The sequence below is a fragment of the Eucalyptus grandis genome, chromosome 10 (assembly GCF_016545825.1).
Source record: "Eucalyptus grandis isolate ANBG69807.140 chromosome 10, ASM1654582v1, whole genome shotgun sequence".
NCBI lineage: Eukaryota > Viridiplantae > Streptophyta > Magnoliopsida > Myrtales > Myrtaceae > Eucalyptus > Eucalyptus grandis.
In genome coordinates this window covers 31039591-31066482 of record NC_052621.1, presented here as the reverse complement: position 1 = coordinate 31066482, position 26892 = coordinate 31039591, and the positions used below count along the sequence as shown (strand labels likewise).

Sequence of the window (26892 nt, the reverse complement as noted above, 5' to 3'; positions counted from 1 at the left end):
TTATGTGATGACTTAGGAACCGCATTTTGTTTTTCTAATTAAAACTTTAATTGGAATATAATAACCTAACTTCAATATTATTTTCTAGAAAAAAAAAACATTACTGTAACTATTTTAATGTGGATTACCAGTATCCAGCTTAACAAAGGATAAGGAGTTGGTGATCTTCCTAGCACAGGGAGAAAAACAGGGTGGCGCTGCAATGCTGAGTCACGTCCAGTCAAGGCTTTTCGTTTGACAACGATAATGTAATTATCTGTAAATTGTCGGATCGTCTATTGGTCCTTCCATCAAATTTCGCTCTGGCATCCACTTCATGTCAGCACGACAACGTTTCATTTTCGTGAATTAAAATTACGTGTCATAGATGTAATGCACTAAATCTTCATAAACATCCACTTTGCCAGTCGTAGGAGACTATAGTGATAGAAGATCTTTTGATTTTTCATTTGGGACCATCTATCTGATGATCAACGGCATGAACAAATATATACAAGGAACTAGGCATGACAAGGTCCTAACTTGAAGGGACAAGATCAACGTCTCAGCTAGAAGCTCAAAGGTCGTGAAGGGACTTTGCCGCCGCCGCCGCTACCAAGAGGATTGCCAAGCTTCAACTCAAAGCAGCATCTTCAAAGAGAAGACAGAGAAGATCCCATAAGTAGAGCGCACCGACTCATTTTGAGCCTGAATAAAGGGAACCTGGAGAAGAAAGGAAGTATGCGGGAAAAAAAAATTTGGAAATGATAGACGAGTAACACCATATCTGAATAACACGAGTTGGGCAAAGCATCACTTGTCAGGGATCAACTTGTAAATCCCGCCTGCTCTAACATAGTCTGAGAATTCGGGATCCACAAATCACAAATCAACTTGTTTCACAGTCAGATGCATCAAAAAGGCAACTTGCAAACTATGGGGGCCCTTAGTCATGGTGGGAGCTTTTGTGTTTTACCCAAGCTCCTGCATCTGACGGTGGAACGAATTCACTGCCATCCATGCACTTTAAACGACAAATATTTCTAAAGGATGCATCTCGTACCTGATATTTCCAATAGCAGAGCAAATCAACATTTTCCTTCTTGATTCTAAAGCCCGGTTTCTCGCTGTGTCTGCAAAACACGATTAACTTTAAACCTCGATAGACTTATGTGCCGGTCTTGAAAATTTTGAACAATTTTTGACCATGCGATCATTGAAAAAATTTCTCCATACATATTAATCCATCAAAATAACTATTCCCTCAATGCACAAGGGTGGCAAGCAGATACGTCTCAAACACCCCCCATCTCCATCCCCACCCCGCAACTCCACTCTAAAACCAAAGAAAAAAAAATCACTTTTAAACTTCCAAAGCCTATCAAAAAAGAATATAGAGAAGTATCTTTCTTTTAATTTCCTTGAATGTATCTTCTTTTTACTTGGCCCCTCGTTCAAAGAAACTTCCATCAGCAAGTAATCCTCTCTCCCTGTCTGAGAAGCTGTTTGGATGGAGAATATCCTATCACTTCTCTATGGCATAACTGTAATGCAGCCCATGGACTTTTGACAAATTACACAGGCACCCATCCATTTAAGAAAAACCCATGCGTTGCTCCCATTGATACTTCAGATTTCCATCTCTAATGCATATCATTCTGAAAAATTCCTACTGCATGTTGCGACAATTAGATTTGCCTTGCTTCATGATGTATCTATCTAACAAATGAAAGTTTTCCAAAAGCAGTTTGTAGTGGATTTAACTGCTCCCTGACACAAGTTTCTCATGTCTTCAACAGAAGACTGGTATTAGTCAACGACAAAATCAGCACAAGCAGAAGGGCTTATATTATATGCCACTATCACAGTGCCTACTAGTACAAAACTCACAATGTTCCACAATTTTCTTCAGCAGTAGTACTATCTAGCACCCAGCATAACTTTGTAAGTTACAAGGGTCTCCGTCTTCAGCAAGGAGTTGCTCGCATGGAATCTAATGACTAGAGGTCCTCTTTACTCCACAAGGACAAACTGTCAAATGCAGACAGAGATGCTTCAAGTAAACATCTTAAGTAGGTCAACTGCAGCTCTCAAATGCTTCTCGATTATCATAAACCTTGTACTATCAATAAACCCAGAGTACTTTGCTATACTAATAAGGTATGCCTCAGGCAAGATCGACCTCATGCAAACAATGATGCCAACTGGAAGAAGGCCCACCCATCATTAAAGCAAGCTAAGGATTGGTGTATTTAGCAATTATCTTAACTTCATCGTAAAGAATTGTCCATCACATGCAAGCATAATACCAAGTGCAAGTTTGCCCATCTTCATAACACATGTCTAAGTCTGTATTGGTACAGGAACTCCTCACGTACATGCAGATGTATCCACGGAAACATCCCCACTCAGGAAAAACTATGTAAGCAATTATGCGCCTCTATGACCATACTGAGCATCTTTTCAATTTTCACACATGATCCTAAACAACAACATAGTTTCGGCAAATGAATTAACCATAATGAGAATGGCCATAGAAGCAAGCTTCCAGTTGACTTATTCAAGACAATAAGATAGAAATATGCAATTGCAGATTGTGTAGTTGCTCAATCAGCATGAGGCCATCATAGCATTGTGAATCCTTCTATAAACATTGGAAAAACTGCAATGTTTATTCATCAAGATACAGCAACTAAAAGAGGCTCTAGAAAGTTACCTCTTGACATGCTCTCTTGGTCCTCACATCATGCTTGCACACAGGGCAGAACAATCCTCCCTTCTTCAGCCAAGACTCCACACAGCCCAAATGAAATTCTGGATGGAGCTCTCGAAGTTAGAGAAGATTATATATGCTGGTTATCTTACTGGGAAAGAAGCGCAGATAAAACAATGTTTCCCCAAAATGACATATACCAATGAAAACCTTTTCTGAACAATTTGGGCGTTGAATTGTAACAAAGAAACTGGTGATACCACTTCCATAAGGATGTCATATAACAGTACGAGTCTCAATCCTTTTCCTTAACCAATTTGTAATTACACGTAAAGCAAATCACCCAAGTATCCTAAAGCATGATAAATCCATGAGGGCTTAAGGCTTCTATTGTAATTTCAATTAAAATGAATGCAGGATGCTCAATGAAGAAATGGGAACTGTACTCTGACCGGGTTAAAATGTTAAACCATAAATTAAGTTTCTGCAGAAGGGGCACATAAAACAAGCAAGAAAGATAGCCATGTTGTACCGTGTTGGCAAGGAAGGGATTTAAGGATCTCTCCATCTTTGTAATCCTCGAGACAGATGGCACAAACTTCCCTAGTGTACTTGTCACTACTTTGAGCAGAATTGAAGGCAAAGCTGGGAAGTTCTGCCACGATTTTATCATCTACATGTTTTACATGATGCGTTCTTCCTTCGCCAGTACAGCAATCGTCTTGGAACAAACAAGGTCAAAGCCAATATGCCAAATATTACAATAAGGGAGATGAAAGATATAGCCAGCACTGTCCAGCCTGTTTCGACACGAGTTTCATAAATGCAGCATTCCCCAGTTCCAACTTGGGCATGCTCCTTTAGACTTTGACCGGCTTCATTCGAAACGAAAACTGCAGGAATCGTGATATCCTTGGGATCAACCATCACTGCACGTTAGAGAATGTACCATCAATCGATAATTTGAGTAACCATTTAATGCTTATAATGTTTCTAGATATTTATGCCCCTGGACTGTCCAGCATTTATGCAATAACATTAACCCAGAATGCCAATCTAAGCTCATGACACAGCACGAGGGACATATCTTTGCTCCTTATTCTCCCAACAACACAAGACAATGATCTTCTGACGGCACAATAAATCTTCCATTTAAGAGAACTGAAGGTACCAGGAAATCTAATCACGAACAGCAGATCAAATTCACCATCTTGGAGCTTTTAAGCCTTGTATGAACCAACCGAAAATGGAAAAAATGAAAAATTAATTGAGCTCAACTAGGCGAAATGATCCCACAAAGGACGGTCATGGTCAAGCATCAGCACATACACCAATCAACTCATACTAAATCATCATCGAGCAGTTGGCCGACAAATAAGCATAAACTGGTCATGGAAAAGCTCAAAAGGACAAATGCGACTCACTGTACACCAAATCGACCTTCTCGCGGTCATCGTAAACAATGACCGCGCGGAAGCCGGCAATCTGCGCGTTCACGATCTTGTCCTGGAACGAGCAATTGCCCCTCACGATCAACGCAAACCTCATCAAATCGGTCCCGTTCCCGTTCCCGTTCCCGTTCCCGCTCAATCGAACGCCGCGGCGGCGCAGCGCGGAGCAAGCGTCCGCGGGATCGGCAATCTCCAGCGCTCCGCATATCCCCTCCTCGCCCACATCTACGGCTGCGAAATTGCGATAGCAGATAGAGCTCAGGAAAAGGAAAAGGGCTCTCCATCGCCGAGTCAACCCTAGAGAGAGAGAGAGAGAGAGAGGAAGAGATACCGAATTTGGCGGGAAGGTCGTCGAAGGCGGAGGGCTTCAAGACGACGGTGGCCGACGACCTTCCGATCGCCGAGCAGCAGCAGCAGATGGCGAACGCGAGGCCGACCAACGCCTCCCTCATCTCTCTTCCCCGACTCTCTTGACACTCTCTCTCTCTCTCTCTCTCTCTCTCTCTCTCTAGCGTGCTATGTCGCTCGAGAAGACCACCACCCGGCGGCAGCGGAATCCGGTGCTGTCGCCGGTTCGGACGTGTCGTGCGCGAGAAGGAGCAGCGGCAGCATCAGCATTATCGATCCTCCGGAGGCGGTGGAGAGAGAGAGGCGGCGACCTCGACATCCTCGGCCGCCACGTGCCCCCGTGGGCCGGGGCTCCATCCTCGCGGTGACGTGGACGGCGGCGCCCCCCGAATTTGGGACTGGCTCCGGGTCCCGATTCCGTCGTTTCGGGCTGAATTACCAAAGTACAAGCTGGGACATTTTTTTTTTTTTCCTTTTTTTTTTTTTTTATGTTCCGTTGTATTATGTATTCGATACACGTATATCAAACACGAAAACCCAACTAATCTTGTTTTAAACTGACCTCAAACCAAAAGAGTACACTAGTTTGGGCCAATTCGACCCTGTTTGGTTTGACTTTCCCAAGAGTCTTTGGGAAAAATATTTTTTTGTTTGGTAAATATTTTTGAAAACTCATTTGCCAAATATGAGAACTGAATGTTGGGGAGGAGCTGCTTTGAACATTGGCATTTTGAAAATGCAATTTTCACTGTTCATTTTCTTCCTCGCCTGATAGACGGGCTTCTTTGGCAACCGCCGCTGCCGCTTGGGGGTCGTGTGTCCTCAGTGACCAACGATTGGGGTGGCGCAAACCACGACCTTAGGCAACATCACCTGGTGCACACAAACCAGGTGATGTTGCCAAATCTGACCTTAAGCTGCCAAATCTGGCCTCTGCAACCTTAGCCGACGGCGTCGCCTAAGGTCACTGTCATTTGAGGCCACGCCCCTAGGCGACCAAATCTGGCCGTCTGGCAGTTGGCCAGCGATTAGCCGACCGCCCGATTTGATTTTCATATTAAAAAATAAAATAAAATAGCAAAAGCCCATTACAAATATGGGTTTTGCCAAACAATGTAATATTTCAAAAAATCCCTTTACTTCAAAGATATTTGTATTCTCTCAAGGGCATTTCCCAAAGTCAAACTAAATGGGCCTACTCTTTATATAATTGACACAATCGTAGTCATTTAAATGTATAATGAGATCAACTTAACTAATGACGGTGATAGTAATATGACAGAAAAATACTTAATTTGTACACCGACAAAAATTGAAACAAACCACAAATTGGTCATTTGACATGAATTTCAATCACAATCGCATAGGCAAATTTCAAACACAAACCGTCGATTTTATGGTTTTTTTAGGATTAATTATGCACTTGCACTTTTTAGTGAAAAAAATGATGCGTGGGCCGATGATGATGGATGCATTATGATGCTTAATATTTGTTTATAATAGCTATCTGGAATTGCAATTATTGATGACGTAAGATTGAATCTAGACTTGTTCCAACAATAAATTGAAAAAAGCGTGGAGGAAACCGAAAAGGATGAACCCCGTTACACCAATTATCATGCCCACAGTAAATGCTCGGTTTTGCACATGTAATGCAAATGCGCATAATTGATATGCGACTTCTCGATATCACACCGATTAAATAATTTAACAATAATTTCTGTTGACCCTTAACATTCACTATTTCGAAATTTAGAAAAAAAAAAAGCCAAATTACATATTTCAAACAAATCATAAAGGGTTCTTTACCAAAAAAAAAAACAAATCATAAAGGGAGCAATTTAAATTTATAAAGGGATCGCATCAAAACCACAGGCACGTGACGAATAGGGCCTTAAGATCAGGTCTAAACCCTCACCTAAACTCACTCGTCATAAAAAAATTTTGTTCACAAATCTCGAAAATAAGGTTGGACTTTCTCACTAAATGCCATTATTCAAATCTCTCCAAAAATCTATTCGGCCTCGCAGGCTGCCCGTCATCAGGTTTAGCGGCGGCCATTGTCAATCTAGAACCTTTTCCGGCTTAATTTTGTAATTCAATCCGTGATCTCCAGTCCAGGGACGAACTAGCGGGACCATGGATCGAGCGGCACGTTCGGCCTTTCCAAGCCAACTTCGGCTCAAAAGGCAAAATGCACTGGGCTTAAAATCCCAGGGTGATATGGCTTGAAACGTTTCAATGATTTTTTTTTTAATTACACAAGACAAGCTTGGATAATAACTTAGATCCAATTTATATGGTTGTTTTCATTGATTATATAGCGAATCTATGCATGTAATGAACTTAGTTTGGATCATAAGATTAAAAGCATATGAGTCTGCTCGCTTTTGACAGGTCAAATTTTGCTTTGGTGCAAGTAGGTTAACTGAATTAGAGGACTTCTGACATTTTTATAAATAATTATTTCTTTGTTTTTCAAAGCAAAATATAGTTTCTTACGTGAAAATACAGATTAAACCGGCTACAGATAAAATCGGCTATTTAAAACAAATAAAGAACAATCTATTATCTCAAACGCAAGAAAGGGTTGTTTTTTTATAATTACAAAAGCGATTTCATCTATCGATAACTTTATGCTAATTAAGGAAAATTCTGATGCATCGTTTTTTTTCTTCACTGTGGAATTGAAAGAAATTCCCTAAAGCGATCTTGAAGATCACTTGGAAGAAAAGGTTGTTTAGATATTGTGCTTTCTTTAAACAAAGCTCGTCTTGTAAGTAATATTTACAAAATTATAAAAATACATGAATTTATCGATGTTCCAATTTTTTATGCTAAAATTCACGTAATTGTAGTACTTTTCCTTTTATGTTCTCCTTTTTATATCATCCTTTAAATATGTCTATGATGAAAATAATATATTGTGTGGTCATTCGACTTTTTTTTTTAAAAATAACAACATCAAAACATATTTATTTTATTCATGCCAATCCGTCAATATATTAAGTTTAACTATATATTTTACAGGTGAAAAATATTATAGAATAATAAAGTATAAAAAGTGTAATCTCGGACATGATAAATGTTATTCAAAGAAAATTATGTGATACCCGATCAAACGTCCCTTTAAATCAACAAATGTTCAAATAAATTGAAGGGTAGATGGCTCAAATGGTTAATGAATTTTATCTCAATGTGTAATGTGATAATTAAACTTTAAACTACCCAATTTGCAATGCCATTCCTGAATTTTTATTATGTTCAATGTATTATCTATAATTTTAATACATGTTTAATTTAGTTCAAAGATTATATTAAAATGATCAATGTTATTTCCGAATTTAAATTAATGAAAGGACAATATTAAGTTTTTCATAAAATTTGAAGACTAAATTGAACATAACCAAAAATTTTGGGGGTCACAATTAAAAAATTGAAAGCTTAGGATTACATTGCATCTTAAATCAACATTTATGGACTAGTTATGTTGTTATTCCTAAATCAAAAATATTAAAAAATATATATTTAGGGAAAATTCCAAATAAGGGAGCGAATTGCTCTCGTTTTTTTAAATAAATGTCTGAAGTGGATCATATCTCAAATAAGAGCTTGAAGTGCCTATGTTAGTCTCAAAGAAGAGCTTGAAGTGGTTGTCAGAATCGTTTCAAATAAGAGCCCAAAGATAGTCGATCGACAAAATATTCCCACCAATCGAGGACATTTTTGTCTAAATACAAGTTAAATTAAAATTAAATTAGATTAAAAAAAAAAGACGTGTGCTACTACCCTATCGCTAGTGGGGTGACGGCAAAGGCTAGTGGGGTTGCTAGCTCTTAAGCGAGGGTCTGTGAGCCTGAGAGTGGCGACCCTTTCCTAAATCTAGGCAAGGGAGAGGGTTGTCAGCCCTTGCCCAATGCCTCATACCTCTCCTCGAGTTTGGGTGCATTAGGTGAGCGCTGCTAGGCCTACCCAAGGGGATCTAAGAAAAGGTTGTTGCCCTCTCCCCCTTTCGGTGAGGGTTGTCGGCCTTCGCAACCACCCCATCGGTGATGTGGTGGTAGCCACAAGCGTGAGAGAACATCCTCCCACCTGTGTTATCCTTAATTTATTTTTTAATTTTTTTTAAAAGAAAAAAACATAACAAAGAAAGAAAAATTTTAAAAAATTTTAAATTTTAAAGACAAAATTGCCCTCCATAACCAGTGAGTTGAGGCCCTTTTTCAAGACTGATATAGACACTTCAGTCTACTTCACATTTTTATTTGAGAAAAAAGATAGCACTTCAAGCTTTTATTTGGAACAAGATCTATTTCAGATTTTTATTTAGGGTTAATACCCTAAAAAAACCTCAAACTGGTACATCTGTGACAAATTTACTCAAAACTATTTTTTTGACCGCCAAAAATCCAAAACTAGTATACTTTTGACAATTTTACCCCAAATTGGTACACTCGTGACAAATTTACCCTATGTTAGTTTTCGTTAAATTTTATTGTCAAATTATTAAGTTAAATAACATGTGACAATTGACTGAAAAACTAATTTGGGATTTTACGATTTGTTTGTCATAGTTTACATTTTTTGTGATTTTTTTTATGATATTAATCCAATTTAGCGAATGGTATATTTATCACAAATTTATCAATTTTGGGTTTTTTGCGGTCAAATAAATTAGTTTGGGATAAATTTGTCACAAATGTCTTAGTTTATGATTTTTTTGGTCAATAGGGTAAATTTATCACGTACGTATAAGTCAGGATTTTTTATGGTAAAAAAAATAGTTTGGGGATAAATTTGTCACAAATGTCTTAGTTTTGGATTTTTGGGGTATTAACCCTTTTATTTAAGAAAGTAATAGCATTTCGGGTTTTTATTTAAAACAAGATTTATCTCGAATTTTTATTTGAGAAAGTGAGAGTATTTTAGGCATTTATTTAGAATTTTTCATTTTATTTGCATCCAAAAGTCTTTTGATATGTGGCAGCTAAAGCCGACAGAATGTCCGACAATAAAAAAAGAAAAAATCCGACAAATGTATTTCGCACTCAAGAGCGGGAAAATACATTCCCTCTTCCGGAAACAGGCAAAATTCCAATCGGACTCTGGTGGGCCCCAGCCGTTGACCAGTTGCGAGCCGTTGATCGAAAGATCCGTATGCGGAGCGATACTTCACGCAACGGCCGCGATTCCACCTCCAGATCCCCCTTCATCCGGGCGCCCCCGCCGACGTCGCGAATCGAAGATCCAGCGGCCAGCACCAGAGGCGCCGGTCGTCGCGAGGTCAAATCGGAGCCGTTCACGATCAACACGGGACGGGTCCTTAAAATGGCGGAAATCTCGGAAGCACACTGGAGCGCCACCGACGAGCCATGGCCACGTCCGCGAGCCATGAAGAAGGCGCCTCGGCTCCGCTCAGTTAAGATTCGCTCTCGCATTTTCTCTTCTCTCTTTTCACTTTCCCTCCAACTTTCTCGCGTGATTTTCCCTGACCGGAAAGCCTCTTCTTCTTCTTCTCCTCCTCGTGAGCAGTCCGGAAGGAGATCGGAGCTCATGGCCCCTCCTCGTCGGCGGCGGCGGCGGCGGTGGGGCTTGCCGCCGGGGGCGGGAGCTCCCCGATCGAGCAGGTCGCCCTCACGGTCCCGGAGGAGGACGACCCGTCCCTCCCGGCCGTCACGTTCCGCACGTTCGTCCTCGGCACCCTGGCGTGCTCCCTCCTCTCCTTCCTCAACCAGTTCTTCTGGTACCGCCGCGAGCCTCTCTCCGTGACCTCCGTCTCCGCTCAGATCGCCGTCGTCCCTCTAGGTAGGCCTCGAGCTCGAGCGCCCGATAGTCTCCGAGCAGATCGAATTTGACCTCTCGAGACGGAGTTGCGATCGTATGTGATTTGCGTCTGTGATGTTTGCTGCGGAGTTTGGTTTGACATTGGACTGATGAGAGTGCCTGGCTCTAGGTCACCTTATGGCCGGAGTGATCACGAAGAGAGTGTTCTTCGAGGGGAGCAAGTGGCAATTCACGCTCAATCCGGGGCCGTTCAACGTCAAGGAGCATGTGCTGATCACGATCTTTGCCAACTCGGGTGCCGCCACCGTCTACGCCATTGACATCATCAGCGTGGTCAAGATCTTCTACCGGAAGGAGATGTCGTTTCTTGTGGCGCTGGTCGTCGTCCTCACGACGCAGGTCTTGGGGTTCGGCTGGGCCGGGATGTTCCGGCGGTACTTGGTGAAGCCCGCCGCCATGTGGTGGCCCCAGAATCTGGTGCAAGTCTCGTTGTTCAGGTGCGTCGATCGTGCGTTCATTGGCAAGTATGTTGTTTGCTGAGCATGTTTTGCCTCGAATTAAATTCACAATTTCTGGAATTTTCGTCAGGTCATCGTTGTTTGTCCCTCATCAGTTTTTGGCAAAAGTGAACTTGTTTCAGGCTACTTTTCTTCCATTTACATGTTGATGATGCTGTGCAAAGTAGTCTAAATCACTGAAAAGAAACAAGATGAAAGAAGACAGGCTGATATCTTGTCTTTTCTTTTCTGTTTCTGTTCTAATGAATTTATTCTCTACGATCTTTAACGTCATCTTTTCCCTTTCCCATGTCTTGATTCCTTCGGTCGATTTGTCTGCACCCGATTTTAGGGGGTACTACCATTTAAATGCAGTTGATAGCTATTGAAGTTTCAAACTCACCCAGTTTAGAGAGTTTTTTAAGTCTCAGTTTACTTCACTTCTCTTGCCATGCTGCACGAGTGTACATACAAATATAACCAGCAAATATGTCTATTGTGTTTGATTTATGGTGTCAAAGCTTCACGGTTGGGAACTGCAATCTCCAAAAAATCATTTATATATATAGTAGGCATGACTTTTTGCGCATGAAGATGACTACATCTTAAGTTTCTGCTGTCTTGGTAGACAAGGAGTCGGGCAATGACATTGCTTTGTTAGCCTTCAATATTTGTTTCGTTCTCTTTTCTTTTCATAGTTTCTCATACAACTCGATGTGATTATGGTTACAACTGTTTACAAATGCAGAGCACTGCACGAGAAAGAGCAGAGGCTTAAAGGCAGATTGACGCGGAACCATTTTTTCCTTATAGCCTTTGTCTGTAGCTTCAGTTACTATGTCTTTCCAGGTTACCTCTTTCCAATGTTGACCTCTCTTTCCTGGATCTGCTGGATATTCCCCGCTTCAGTTGTAGCTCACCAGTTGGGTTCTGGACTCCATGGTCTAGGGATTGGTGCAATCGGACTCGACTGGTCCAGCATCTCCTCTTATCTCGGTAGTCCACTGGCTAGCCCGTGGTTTGCTACTGCCAATATTGCTGTTGGTTTTGCCTTTGTCGTGTATGTCATCACACCATTTACTTACTGGCTCAACATATACAGATCCAGGACTTTCCCAATATTCTCAGATAGCCTGTTCACATCTTCGGGACAAAAGTACAACATCGAGACTATCATAGATGAACACTTTCATTTAGATGCCGAAGCATATGAAAGAGAGGGTCCTCTTTATCTGAGCACCTTCTTTGCTGTGTACTATGGCTTCGGCTTTGCCTGCCTTACTGCTACTGTTGTTCATGTGTTCCTCTTCCATGGAAAGTAAGTTGCATTCTTCTTTTACATCGTTATGTGCTGCACAATTGCTTGCTATTCATTGACTAAATGTGAGGAGAAGCATATGGTTTAACTTCTCTGATGTGGCTGCAATCATCTGCCTTGCCAAGTAAAACTCAATCATAAATTGTTGGCAGTGAGTTTTTGTTTTGTATCGCATGAACAGAAGGCAAGTTCTTTGTTCATGTATCGGCATTATTTTGGTCACTTCTATGTCCCATGTCTTATCAATGTAAGAACAATAAAAGAAGAAGCCAAGTCAACTAGTCAAGTCGTGCTTCAGTACTTTGGAGATCTGTGTTGAAGTTGTCTGGTCCCCAGACGCATGATTGGCCTTGTAGGAGTGTGTTCTTCCTTTGTTGGTTAAGTTCTGCTACGAATTACATTATTCTGATATGACACCACACCTTTTAATTGAACGGAGTTATATGGTTGTTGCCAATCCAGTTGAATTCCAATTTCTTATTTACCATGCTCAGATAGATGATCTAGTATTATGCTATTGTTTTAGAGAAATATGGCTGCTGAGCAAGTCTGCCTTTAGTGAGAAGAAAATGGATATACACACTAAGCTCATGAGAAGATACAAGCAAGTCCCTGAATGGTGGTTTACTTGTATTCTTTTGGTAAATATTGCGGCAACCATATTTACATGTCAGTATTTCAAGGATCAGCTTCAACTACCGTGGTGGGGTGTTCTGCTAGCATGTGCTCTTGCCTTATTTTTCACTCTTCCTGTTGGAGTCATCACTGCAACGACAAATCAGGTGCAGATCCATCATGTTTAAAGCATATGTTATATGAGTTGATTAGATTGTTTTTCTATACAGTAGAATACATAAACATGCAGGGCAGTGATTACTTTGTACTATCTGCTATTACTCTAAGCTTAATACTTTGCATATCCTCACAAGTTCAACGCCTGTTGGCCAGACACCGGGTTTGAACGTAATCACAGAATTTATCATTGGGTACATTTACCCAGGATATCCAGTTGCGAACATTCTATTTAAAGTCTATGGGTACGTCAGTATGAAGCAAGGGATCACATTCTTACAAGACTTCAAGCTTGGGCACTACATGAAAATTCCTCCTCGAGCGATGTTTATGGCACAGGTTAGTCTCTTGTCTTTCCTTGTCCGTGATAAGCGATAGAACTAAATATATTAGTTTGATGTGTTCCTGGTAAGGGGGGAAAATGTCCCAGAAACTAATCTCTGTACACTCGAAATCTGCCTGAAATTGTTGCAAGACCGGTCTTTTGTTCTTTTCCCTTTCTTGCTTAAGGCAAGAATTGATCTTCTATCAGGTGGTCGGTACCATTGTTGCAGCATTAGTGCATCTCGGAACAGCGTGGTGGCTTATGGATATGGTCCCTGACATTTGTAACCGGGAGCTGCTTCCGGCAGGCAGTCCGTGGACTTGCCCCAGTGACCATGTATTTTATGATGCTTCAGTCATCTGGGGTCTGATCGGGCCCCGCAGGATATTCGGAGATCTCGGCCACTACTCTGCCATCAACTGGTTCTTCTTGGTAGGGGCCATAGCTCCTTTCATTGTCTGGCTCGCGCACAAGGCCTTTCCGGACAAGGAGTGGATTAAACTCATCACAATGCCAGTGCTCCTTGGTGCTACCTCACACATGCCTCCAGCTACTGCTGTTAACTACACCAATTGGATCATCGCCGGATTTTTGTCGGGATTCATTGCCTACCGATACTATCGAGGCTGGTGGAGTCGCCGTAATTACGTACTGTCGGGTGCACTCGATGCCGGGTTAGCCTTCATGGCCGTCCTCCTGTACTTGTGTTTGGAAATGAAGCATGTCAGCCTCAGTTGGTGGGGTGAAGATCCGGATGGATGTCCATTAGCCTCTTGTCCTACGGCCAAGGGGGTCGTCGTAGAAGGCTGTCCGGTCTTTTGATGCGAAGAATCATTTCAGGTGTGGATTTATGTAGTTTGTGGAAATCCATTAGGTGCAATTCACGCGCGGGTCTGTTGTTTATCTTGTGGATAAGTGAAGCTGTGAAGTTTGTGACCGAGAAATCGTAAAATTCACAATCATCATCATGGCTACTCTTTCGCAACTCTCTTGTTTACTTACGGTGATGGATAAAACAGTTCGTCTCTAGGTTTTACCCTAGAAACGGGCTTCTAATTTCCCGGGTAAAACCAGCCGGTTCTTGGTGTAAACTAGGAAACCGAACCTGCCAAGACTCGTTTCTTATTTTTTAAATCGGGAGCTGGACCAGTCCCCGTAAACCAACCTTGAATCGATTGGGTAATGCCAGTTCGGGCCAGTTTCTGAGTTGAGCTGTCCTAATTGTTTGCCCTTACTCTCTGCATGACCAACCCAATCATAATCATATCCACATAATTGGTGATTATGATAAATGATTATGATAATACGTAAATTAAATATTTATAATAACTTCTCAATATCGACATCATGATATGATAGATAGAAAATGTTTAATTTGTATGACGACAAGAATTGTAACTAACCACAAAATGGTCACTTGACATAAATTTCAATTGTCGTCTTGAATATAGATTCATACATATCAACACGAAAGGTTGTGTTATGGTATTTTTAGATTTAATTAAGTACTTTTTAGGAAAAAAATGTTGCGTGTTAGTCCCTGGGATCTTGAAATACAATTGTTGATATTGAAAGGTTGAATTTGTGCTTGCTTAACCAATTAATTGAATATGGCGGTTTGTATGAGTGATGGGAATGCACGTAATTGACCCATGACTTCTCAACAGCCCCTGCTAAAACCATTCAGCAATAACTCCTTAGGCCCTATTATTCACTATTGTGAATTTTTATGCAATCAAATCACATGTTCCAAACGAATCATATGCTGCACAATTTACGAATCATATGCTGCACAATTTAGACTTTGTACGAAAAAATGATATCAAAACCTCGTGTCTATGATGAGTAGGGTGTTAAGGTCAAGTCTAAACTTTTGCCTGACCTGAATTGTCGTGAAATTTTTATTCACAAATCTCGAGATAGAGTTGGATTTTCTTGCTAAATGTCATTGTTCGGGTCCATCCAAAATTGTCTAAGTCTAGCAAACTACTTGTGCTTAGGTCCAGCGGCGGGCATTGCCAAGATCGATAGCGAATCTCGGACCTTTCAACATTTATATAAATAACCTTTTTTTTTATGAAAGCAAAACATAAATTTTCACATGAGAATACAGTTTAAATGGCTTTTGCAAAATCGGTTATTTAAGAAACTACAAAGAACATAATCCATTATCTCGAAAGCAAGAAAAACTTATTTTTATAATTAGAAAAGTGGTTTCGTCTATTGATAACTTTGAACTAATCGAGGAAAATTTTGATGCCAATGGAACGCTAATTTCTTCTATTTAAGATGATGTGTTATTTCCTTCTTGATAGTGGAATTGGAAAAGATTCTCTAAAGCCATCTCCAAGATCACTCGGAAGAAAAAATTGTCTCGATATTTTGCTCCTCTTTTTTTTTTTTTCAAAGTTCGTCCTGTAAGTAATACGTTTAAAATTATAAAAAAAATATATGAATTTATCAATATTTATACGAGTAGCTTGTTTTCACTCTTTGAAGTTCTCCTTCAGGTTCATATTCCATAACCTCCTAAACATTTAATGCACACAAGGAATTCCAGCAACAAGTTACGATGTATGACGGAGATGAAGTTAGACAATGCACCAGCTTAGGATTCTTAAGGATTCTAAAAAGGAGTATCTTTTAGCCAACAGAACACCTGCTAAGACACTGCAACCCCGTGGTTCACATTACGTAACGAAATCACTGTTTTCATCCCACGTCAATATTATAGACCTGGAAAAAGAATATCATGGCACTCGAGTATTGAGTAACAGCAATAAGTTATCTCACCAAGTTTATTTCGCATTTCCTCCACAATATCATAAATCTTTTTTCAACAGGTATTTGATAAATCATATTTATAGATAGCCTCTGCTTTCATCAATGCTTCTGGTATACCCTGCGATGCGCCAAAGAGAAGTGGCAACCTAAGCATGCAAAATCAGTTACGAGCAAAAACAATCATCTTCTTGCGCTCATAATTATATCCACTGTAGCTGACTTTTTTTATGGGAGGTAATTACATGAACTTTCCGCCCAGACTTTTTCAACATAGTTCTCGATCTAACTGTTACTTCATTTCTACTCTTAATAAGTCTTGACACGAATTATCGATCATGAAACCTGGAAATTCATCTTAATCTACAAAAGGTGAGACGGTGTTTAGCTTGCAATAAGCTTCAACCCATATAAGCTTTTCTCACACCATTATTGAATATTTTTTATGTATCTTCAAAAGAGGGAGAACGACCGAGAAAAGCTATGCGGATAAACGACGAAGGCCTTTGGAATTCCAAGTAGGTGATCATGTACTTCTTAAAGTGTTGCCAATGAGAGGAACATCGCATTTTGGTGAGAAATGAAAGCTGAGTTTCAGGTATGTTGGACCCTTTGAGATTTTGAAAAGAATAGGGACCTTGGCTTATCATTTAGCATTGCCGCCCAGTCTTGGTAGGTTCATAATGTGTTCCGCGTATTCATGCTAAGGAAGTATGAACTAGACCTGGCACACATACTCAGTTATGAGGAAATTAAGGTTGACGATAGAGTGTCATATGTTGAATAGCCGGTTTGAGTTGTTAACAAAAAGGAGGGAGTGCTGCGCAACAAGGTCATTTCCTTAGTCAAAGTCATATGGCAACACCATGGTACTAAGGGAGCAGCCTAGGAAAGTGAGGATGTAATGAGACGCTAGTATCCTCATCTGTTTGAAGAGACGAGTAATTTTGCAAATTTTTAGGATGTAATTTCTTTAAGGGGGAGGATTTGTGACATCCTTGATTTGAACCCTATCTATGGAGTGGAATTACGATGGTAATCGACAGACCATGGAAAAGCAAGTAAAGGCCACTTTAGAATGAAAACTCAATTTTTCATTAGTAAATCGCAAAATTTTGGAAAAGTGGAAACAGGTTGAGAGCGAGGAGCCACAAGAACTCAAGCCACGAATAGGCACACTAGGCCATCCAAGCGCACGAAGCCATCCAAAGAGGAAATGACCAAAATGCCCTTAGTCTAGCCAATAATTGAAGAGGCAAGAAGCAATCCTAGCCATTGATCTTGGATGAAGCACATGGCCTAATGGAGGGCCAAGATGTGTTCTTGCTCCTCAAGTTTGGAGCAATGATGGCTTTAGGACAATAATTCAAGGGGCATAAAATGTATTGGCCAACTTCACTTCCAAGTTTTCTTCTTTTTCCCACATTTCCCTCATTTCTCTCTCTCTCTCTCTCTCACCCCCCCGGCCAAACCTCTCCCTCCATCTCTCTCCTTCACCTCACAAAAATGATGCGTGGGCCGATGACGATGTATGCATTATGATGCTTAATATTTGTTTATAATAGCTATCTAGAACTGAAATTATTGATGATGTAAAATTGAATATGGGCTTGTTTCAACAAGAAATTGAAAAAGCGTGGAGAAAACTGAAAAGGATGCACCCTGCTATACAAATTATCATGCCCACAGTAAATGTTCGGTTTTGTACATGTAATGCAAGTGCACATGATTGATATGCGACTTCTTGATATTGCACCGATAATATAATTTAACAATAATTTCTGTTGACCCTAACAAATTTTACAACAAATTAAATTACATATTCCAAAAAAATCACAAACAGAGCAATTTAAATTTATGAAGGGATTGCATCAAAACCACAGGCATGTGACGAATAGGGCCTTAAGATGAGGTCTAAGCCCTTGCCTAAACTCACTCGTCAAAAAAAAAAGTTGTTCACAAATCTCGAAATAAGGTTGGACTTTCTCACTAAATACCATTTTTCAAATCTCTCCAAAAATTTATTCGGCCTCACAGGCTGCCCGTCATTAGGTTTAGCGGCGGCCATTGTCAATCTAGAACCTTTTCCGGCTAAATTTTGTAATTCAATCCGTGATCTCCAGTCAAGGGACGAACTAGCGGGACCTGGATCGAGCGGTACGTTCGGCCTTTCCAAGCCAACTTAGGCTCAAAAGGCAAATGCACTAGGCTTAAAATCCCAGCCGATCATAGTAGGCCATGGCCCAGGGTGATCTGGCTTGAAACGTTTCAATGATTTTTTTTTTTAATTACACAAGACAAGCTTGGATAATAACTTAGATCCAATTTATATGGTTGTTTTCATTGATTATATAGCGAATCTATGCATGTAATGAACTTAGTTTGGATTGTCAAATTAAAAGCATATGAGTCTGCTCGCTTTTGACAGGTCAAATTTTGCTTTGGTGCAAGTAGGTTAACTGAATTAGAGGACTTCGACATTTTTATAAATAATTATTTCTTTGTTTTTCAAAGAAAAATATAGTTTCTTACGTGAAAATACAGATTAAACCGGCTACAGATAAAATCGGCTATTTAAAACAAATAAAGAACAATCTATTATCTCAAACTAGGGGTGTGCATGGTCCGGGCGGGCGGTTTCCGACCTAGAACTGGGAACCGCCCGTTAAGGACCGGTTCCGAAAAATTGGAACCGGGATCCACCCTTTTGTTGCATGGATCCACCCGGGAATCGGACTGCCGGTTCGGTCTGGTTCCCGGGTGGATCCATGGAACCGATCTTAACACGAAACAATTTGGGTTTTCAACATAGAACGGTCGGGTCTATGAGTTGGGAAGGAGGGAAGGAGGTCTATGGTCGGGTTTTCAACATAGAACGGCTGCGAAACAATTTTGGTTTCCAAGTTTTGAGCTCTGAAATTCCAAGTTCCAATCTCCAAAAACTAAAACAATAATTAATAGATGATTGCTCAACATTAAATAACAGTCAGCTACACGTGAATGACAAAAAAAACTAAGTGTAGTGGGGAAAAAACCCTCAAGATGACTCATAGGGTACCTCTACTTCCAGCAAGCATGCCACCAGCAGCTGATATCCGCCTCAAGTATTCTTGTTGTCTGAGACTAGCTGGAGATGTTAGACAGGAAACAAGCTGCATTTGCTCTGGAGTAGACTCCCCCAAGTCCACATTCTCCACAGTCAACTCTTGAGTATCCAAATCACCCTCGGGAGTTAAACTCTCACTCTCCAAACCCCTCACATCACGTTCTGGTGCAGAGAATCTGCAAATGACTCCTTGAATCTCTCCGCTATCCATCATCGATAATGGATCTACCTCGTAATCTTCACCAACATCTGCCATTGTCGACTCAATTTCCATGACTTCCGGAGGTGCAACAATAGAAGTCGCAACATTTTGGGGGCCACATTTTCTGCCAGAAAATCTGTCCATTGAAAGAAATCACAAGCTCCATGTCCCTGTGTTCAAGCCAACACAAGTTAAATAAACAACATCCAAAAGTGCAATCTTGTGAGTACCACATTTTCCCACGACCCTGAGCATAGAATTTACCGATGATTAGACATACAAAAAAAAAAAAACACAGCAAAAGGGAAAAGCAACCCAGGATTCTGCAAATTCAAGCATGAGCACCGTTGAAGACAAAGCACCAAGATGAACAACGATCGATTCCCAAAACAAAGACTCGAACTTCACTACGTTCCAACCTATTGGGTAATCGAACCGAAGTACAAGTTTGCAAGCGGACGATGAATCGAGAGGCAAGTTGGAAGTCGATGATCGTACCTTATTGAGTGACGGAAAAGGGGGCTCGATCGAGATGGACAGCAGAGGTGGAGGAGCAGCAGCTGTGGCGGGTGGCGATCGGCGCGAGGGGGCGAATAGCAGTGGCGGAGGAGCAGCGGCGGCGGCGTCGATGCTTGGGGAGGAATCGAAGATGAAGAGCGAGCGAGGGGGGCGCAGCGGCGAGGGGGCGGATAGTGGAGGCGGAGGAGTAGCGGCTGTGGCGGGTGGCGACCGGCGCGAGGGGGCGGACAGCAGCGGAGGAGGAGCAGCGGTGGCGGCGTCGATGCTTAGGGAGGAATCGAAGACGAAGAGAAGAGGCGAGGAACCGAGAGAGAGAGAACCGAAGACGATGAAAGCGAAGACGAAGGGATGAGACGCAAATGTAGGGTTTCGTTTAGTATTTTTTTTTTTTAATATTAAAAGGTTCCGGTCTGGTCCGGCGGGCGGGCGGGCGGATCCGCCACGGAACCGGGAACCGGACCGGTTCCCAAAAATTGGAACCGTGAACCGGACCGGTTCCCTCAAGAACCGCTGGTTCCGAGCGGTTCCGGTTCGGTTCCGGGCGGTTCGGGCGATTCCGGGTATTTTGCACACCCCTATCTCAAACGCAAGAAAGGGTTATTTTTTATAATTACAAAAGCGATTTCATCTATCAATAACTTTATGCTAATTAAGGAAAATTCTGATGCATCGTTTTTTTTCTTCATAGTGGAATTGAAAGAAATTCCCTAAAGCCATCTTGAAGATCACTTGGAAGAAAAGGTTGTTTAGATATTGTGCTTTCTTTAAACAAAGCTCGTCTTGTAAGTAATATTTACAAAATTATAAAAATACATGAATTTATCGATGTTCCAATTTTTTATGCTAAAATTCACGTAATTGTAGTACTTTTCTGTTTATGTTCTCCTTTTTATATTAAGTTTAACTATATATTTTACAGGTGAAAAATATTATAGAATAATAAAGTATAAAAAGTGTAATCTCGGACATGATAAATGTTATTCAATGAAAATGATGTGATACCCGATCAAACGTCCCTTTAAATCAACAAATGTTCAAATAAATTGAAGGGTAGATGGCTCGAATGGTTAATGAATTTTATCTCAATGTGTAATGTGGTAATTAAACTTTAAATTACCCAATTTGCAATGTCATTCCTTAATTTTTATTATGTTCAATGTATTATCTAGAATTTTAATACATGTTCAATTTAGTTCAAAGATTATATTAAAATGATCAATGTTATTTCCGAATTTAAATTAATGAAAGGACAATATTAAGTTTTTCATAAAATTTGAAGACTAAATTGAACATAACCAAAAATTTTGGGGGTCACAATTAAAAAATTGAAAGCTTAGGAGTACATTGCATATTAAATCAACATTTATGGACCATTTATGTCGTTATTCCTAAATTGAAAATGTTAAAAAAAAAATTATTTAGGGAAAATTCCAAATAAGGGAGCGAAGTGCTCTCATTTTCTTATATAAATGTTTGAAGTGTATCGTGTTTTAAATAAGAGCTTGAAGTCTCAGAGAAGGGCTTGAAGTGGTTGTAACTATTTCCAATAAGAGCCTAGCGTAGTCGGTTGACAAAATGTTCCCATAAATTAAGGACATTTTTGTCTAAATACAAGTTAAATTAAAATTAAATTAGATTAAAAACCAAAAAAAGAAGGACATAGGCTACTACCTTATCGCCGGTGGGGCGACAACAAAGGCTAGTAGGGTTGCTAGCTCCTAAGCGAGGGTCTGTGAGCTTGAGGGTGGCGACCCTCTCCTAGATCTAGGCAAGGGAGAGGGTCATCGATCCTTGCTCAGTGCCTTAGACCTCTCCTCAGGTCTGGGGGCACTAGGTGAGGGTTGCTAGGCCTACCCGAGGGGATCTAAGAAAAGGTTGTTGCCCTCTCCCCCTTTCGATGAGGGTTGTCGGCCTTCACAGCCACCCCATTGGTGATGTGGTGGTGGCCACAAGCATGAGAGAGCACCCTCCCACCTATGTTTTTCTTTTATTTATTTTTTAATTTTTTTGAAAAGAAAAAAAAACATAACAAAGAAAGAAAGAAATTAAAAAATTAAAAATTTTAAAGACAAAATTGCCCTCCGCCTTTTTCAAGACTGATTCATACTTTTATTTGAGAAAAAAGATGACATTTTGAGTTTTTATTTGGAATAAGATCAATTTCAGATCTTCATTTTAAAAAGTAATAGTATTTTGGGCTTTTATTTAGAACAAGATCTATCTCGAATTCTTATTTGAAAAAGTGAGTATTTTAGGCATTTATTTGGAATTTTTTCTTTTATTTGTATCCGAAAGTCTTTTAATATGTGGGAGCAAAACCCGACAGAATGTCCGACAATAAAAAAAAAAGAAAAAATCTGACAAATGTATTTCGCACTCAAGAGCGGGAAAATACATTCCCTCTTCCGGAAAAGGCAAAGTTCCAATCGGACTCTGGTGGGCCCTCGCCGTTGACCAGTTGCCAGCCGTTGATCAACAGATCCGTATGCGGAGCGATACTTCACGCAACGGCCGCGATTCCACCTCCAGATCCCCCTTCATCCGGGCGCCCCCACCGACGTCGGGAATCGAAGATCCAGCGGCCAGTAACAGAGGCGCCGGTCGTCACGAGGTCAAATCGGAGCCGTTCACCATCAAGACGGGTCCTTAAAATGGCGGAATCTCGGAAGCACACGGGAGCGCCACCGAACGAGCCATGGCCACGTCCGCGAGCCATGAAGAAGGCGCCTCGGCTCCGCTCAGTTAAGATTCGCCCTCGCATTTTCTCTCCTCTCCTTTCACTTTCCCTCCAAGTTTCTCGCGTGATTTTCCCTGACCGGAAAGCCTCTTCTTCTTCTCCTCCTCGTGAGCAGTCCGGAAGGAGATCGGAGCTCATGGCCCCTCCTCGTCGGCGGCGGCGGGGCTTGCCGCCGGGGGCGGGAGCTCCCCGATCGAGCAGGTCGCGCTCACGGTCCCCGAGGAGGACGACCCGTCCCTCCCGGCCGTCACGTTCCGCACGTTCGTCCTCGGCACCCTGGCGTGCTCCCTCCTCTCCTTCCTCAACCAGTTCTTCTGGTACCGCCGCGAGCCCCTCTCCGTGACCTCCGTCTCCGCTCAGATCGCCGTCGTTCCTCTAGGTAGGCCTCGAGCTCGAGCGCCCGTTGGTCTCCGAGCAGATCGAATTCGACCTCTCGAGACGGAGTTGCGATCGAATGTGATTTGCGCCTGTGATGTTTGCTGCGGAGTTTGGTTTGATATTGGACTGATGAGCGTGCCTGGCTCTAGGTCACCTTATGGCCGGAGTGATCACGAAGAGAGTGTTCTTCGAGGGGAGCAAGTGGCAATTCACGCTCAATCCGGGGCCGTTCAACGTCAAGGAGCATGTGCTGATCACGATCTTTGCCAACTCGGGTGCCGCCACAGTCTACGCCATTCACATCATCAGCGTGGTCAAGATCTTCTACCGGAAGGAGATGTCGTTTCCTGTGGCGCTGGTCGTCGTCCTGACGACGCAGATCTTGGGGTTCGGCTGGGCCGGGATGTTCCGGCGGTACTTGGTGGAGCCCGCCGCCATGTGGTGGCCCCAGAATCTGGTGCAAGTCTCCTTGTTCAGGTGCGTCGATCGTGCGTTCATTGGCAAGTATGTTGTTTGATGAGCATGTTTTGCCTCGAATTAAATTCACAATTTCTGGAATTTTCGTTAGGTCAGCGTCGTTTGTCCCTCTTTTCATCTCTTTCTCATCAGTTTTTCGCTAAAGAGAACTTGTTTCAGGCTACTTTTCTTCCATTTACATGTGGATGATGCTGTGCAAAGTAGTCCATATCAATGAAAAGAAACAAGATGAAAGAAGACAAGCTAATATCTTGTCTATTCCTTTTTGTTTCTGTTCTCATGAATTTATTCTCTACGATCTTTAACATGATCTTTTCCCTTCCGCATGTCTTGATTTCATTGGTCGATTTGTCTGAACCCGATTTTAGGGGGTACTACCATTTAAACGCAGTTGATAGCTATAGAAGTTTCAAACTCACGCAGTCGAGAGAGTTTTTTAAGTCTCAGTTTACTTCACTTCTTTTCCCATGCTGCACGAGTGTACATACAAATATAACCAGCAAATTATGTCTATTGTGTTTGATTTATGGTGTCAAAGCTTCACAGTTGGGAACTGCAATCTCCAAAAGATCATATATATATATATAGTAGGCATGACATTTTGCGCATGAAGATGACTACTTGTTAAGTTTCTGCTGTCTTGGTGGACAAGGAGTCGGGCAATGACATTTTCTTTGTTATCCTTAAATATTTGTTTCGTTCTCTTTTCTTTTTATAGTTTCTCACACAACTCGATGTGATTATGGTTACAACTGTTTACAAATGCAGAGCACTGCACGAGAAAGAGCAGAGGCTTAAAGGCAGATTGACACGGAACCATTTTTTCCTTATAGCCTTTGTCTGTAGCTTCAGTTACTATGTCCTTCCAGGTTACATCTTTCCCATGTTGACCTCTCTTTCCTGGATCTGCTGGATATTCCCTGCTTCAGTTGTAGCTCACCAGTTGGGTTCTGGACTCCATGGTCTTGGGATAGGTGCAATCGGACTTGACTGGTCCAGCATCTCCTCTTATCTCGGTAGTCCACTGGCTAGCCCGTGGTTTGCTACTGCCAATATTGCTGTTGGTTTTGCCCTTGTCGTGTATGTCATCACACCATTTACTTACTGGCTCAACATATACAGAGCCAGGACTTTCCCAATATTCTCAGACAGCCTGTTCACATCTTTGGGACAAAAGTACAACATCGAGACTATCATAGATGAACACTTTCATTTAGATGCTGAGGCATATGAAAGAGAGGGTCCTCTTTATCTGAGCACCTTCTTTGCTGTGTACTATGGCATCAGCTTTGCCTGCCTTACTGCTACTGTTGTTCATGTGTTCCTCTTCCATGGAAAGTAAGTTGCATTCTTCTTTTATATCGTTATGTGCTGCACAATTGCTTTCTATTCGTTGACTAAATGTGAGGAGAAGAATATGATTTTTCTCTGATGTGGCTGCAATCATCTGCCTTGCCAAGTAAAACTCAATCATAAATTGTTGGCAGTGAGTTTTTGTTTTGTATTGCATGAACAGAAGGCAAGTTCTTTGTTCATGTATCAGCATTATTTTGGTCACTTCTATGTCCCATGTCTTATCAATTTAAGAACAATAAAAGGAGAATCCAAGGCAACTAGTCAAGTAGTGCTTCAGTACTTTGGAGATCTGTGTTGAAGTCGTCTGGTCCCCAGACACATGATTGGCCTTGTAGGAGTGTGTTCTTCCATCGTTGGTTAAGTTCTGCTATGAATTACATTATTCTGATATGACACCACACCTTTTAATTGAACGGAGTTATATGGTTGTTGCCAATCCAGTTGAATTCCAATTTCTTATTTACCATGCTCAGATAGATGATCTAGTATTATGCTATTGTTTTAGAGAAATATGGCTGCTGAGCAAGTCTGCCTTTAGTGAGAAGAAAATGGATATACACACTAAGCTCATGAGAAGATACAAGCAAGTCCCTGAATGGTGGTTTACTTGTATTCTTTTGGTAAATATTTCGGCAACCATATTTACATGTCAGTATTTCAAGGATCAACTTCAACTACCGTGGTGGGGTGTTCTGCTAGCATGTGCTCTTGCCTTGTTTTTCACTCTTCCTGTTGGGGTCATCACTGCAACGACAAATCAGGTGCAGATCCATCATGTTTAAAGCATATGTTATATGAGTTGATTTGGTCGTTTATTCTATACAGTAGAATACATAAACATGCGGGGCAGTGATTACTTTGTACCATTTGCTATTATTCTAAGCTTAATACTTTGCATATCCTCATGAGTTCAATGCCTGTTGGCCAGACACCGGCTTTGAACGTAATCACAGAATTTATCATTGGGTACATTTACCCTGGATATCCAGTTGCGAACATTCTGTTTAAAGTCTATGGGTACATCAGTATGAAGCAGGGGATCACATTCTTACAAGACTTCAAGCTTGGGCACTACATGAAAATTCCTCCTCGAGCGATGTTTATGGCACAGGTTAGTCTCTTGTCTTTCCTGGTCCATGATAAGCAATAGAACTGAATATATTAGTTTGATGTGTTCCTGGTGAGGGAGGGAAATGTCCCAGAAACTAATCTTTGTACACTCGAAATCTGCCCGAAATTGTTGCCAGACCAGTCTTTTGTTCTTTTGCCTTTCTTTCTTGCTTAAGGCAAGAATTGATCTTCTATCAGGTGATCGGCACCATTGTTGCAGCATTAGTGCATCTCGGAACGGCGTGGTGGCTTATGGATACGGTCCCTGACATTTGTAACCGGGAGCTGCTTCCGGCGGGCAGTCCGTGGACTTGCCCCGGTGACCATGTATTTTATGATGCTTCAGTCATCTGGGGTCTGATCGGGCCCCGCAGGATATTCGGAGATCTCGGCCACTACTCCGCCATCAACTGGTTCTTCTTGGTAGGGGCCATAGCTCCTTTCATTGTCTGGCTCGTGCACAAGGCCTTTCCGGACAAGGAGTGGATTAGACTCATCACGATGCCAGTGCTCCTTGGGGCTACTGTAAACATGCCTCCAGCTACTGCTGTTAACTACACCAGTTGGATCATCGCTGGATTTCTGTCGGGATTCATTGCCTACCGATACTATCGAGGCTGGTGGAGTCGCCATAATTACGTACTGTCGGGTGCACTCGATGCTGGGTTAGCCTTCATGGCCGTCCTCCTGTACTTGTGTTTGGGAATGAAGCATGTCAGCCTCAGTTGGTGGGGTGAAGATCCGGATGGATGTCCATTAGCCTCTTGTCCTACGGCCAAGGGGGTCGTCGTCGAAGGCTGTCCGGTCTTTTGATGTGAAGAATCATTTCAGGAGGTGTATTTGTGTAGTTCGTAGAAATCCATTAGGTGCAATTCGCGCGCGGGTCTGTTGTTTATCTTGTGGATAAGTGAAACTGTGAAGTTTGCGACCGAGAAATCGTAAAATTCACAATCATCATCATGGCTACTCTGTTGAAACTCTCTTGTTTACTTAGGTGAGGGATAAATCGGTTTGTCTAG

At 41.6% G+C, this 26892-nt stretch overlaps 3 protein-coding genes across 5 annotated transcripts; 2 read left to right on the top strand and 1 right to left on the bottom strand.

The window, feature by feature from the left end:
* Nucleotides 1-344: 344 nt before the first annotated feature.
* LOC104428843 (receptor homology region, transmembrane domain- and RING domain-containing protein 1) lies at nucleotides 345-4882 on the bottom strand. The gene is given in 6 exon segments (XM_039303966.1): nucleotides 345-1112; nucleotides 2696-2793; nucleotides 3225-3380; nucleotides 3382-3621; nucleotides 4117-4374; nucleotides 4475-4882. Coding segments are annotated over 6 exon segments (897 nt in total). The 5' UTR covers nucleotides 4596-4882; the 3' UTR covers nucleotides 345-1088.
* A 4868-nt stretch (nucleotides 4883-9750) lies between these two features.
* On the top strand, nucleotides 9751-14192 carry LOC104422770 (oligopeptide transporter 7-like). Of its 2 annotated transcripts, none has more exons than XM_039303851.1 (7): nucleotides 9751-9909; nucleotides 10024-10296; nucleotides 10445-10772; nucleotides 11521-12090; nucleotides 12617-12872; nucleotides 13039-13221; nucleotides 13415-14192. In XM_039303851.1, the coding sequence occupies exons 1-7, from the start codon at nucleotides 9864-9866 to the stop codon at nucleotides 14027-14029; spliced, it is 2271 nt and encodes a 756-aa protein (XP_039159785.1). In that variant the 5' UTR covers nucleotides 9751-9863; the 3' UTR covers nucleotides 14030-14192. The 2 variants fall into 2 exon arrangements, with proteins under 2 accessions (XP_039159785.1, XP_039159786.1); XM_039303852.1 differs by having other exon boundaries at nucleotides 13437-13551.
* An 8231-nt stretch (nucleotides 14193-22423) lies between these two features.
* On the top strand, nucleotides 22424-26833 carry LOC104422771 (oligopeptide transporter 7-like). Of its 2 annotated transcripts, none has more exons than XM_039303585.1 (7): nucleotides 22424-22556; nucleotides 22668-22931; nucleotides 23080-23407; nucleotides 24176-24745; nucleotides 25269-25524; nucleotides 25692-25874; nucleotides 26072-26833. In XM_039303585.1, the coding sequence occupies exons 1-7, from the start codon at nucleotides 22511-22513 to the stop codon at nucleotides 26684-26686; spliced, it is 2262 nt and encodes a 753-aa protein (XP_039159519.1). In that variant the 5' UTR covers nucleotides 22424-22510; the 3' UTR covers nucleotides 26687-26833. The 2 variants fall into 2 exon arrangements, with proteins under 2 accessions (XP_039159519.1, XP_039159520.1); XM_039303586.1 differs by having other exon boundaries at nucleotides 26094-26231.
* The last annotated feature ends 59 nt before the right edge of the window (nucleotides 26834-26892 follow it).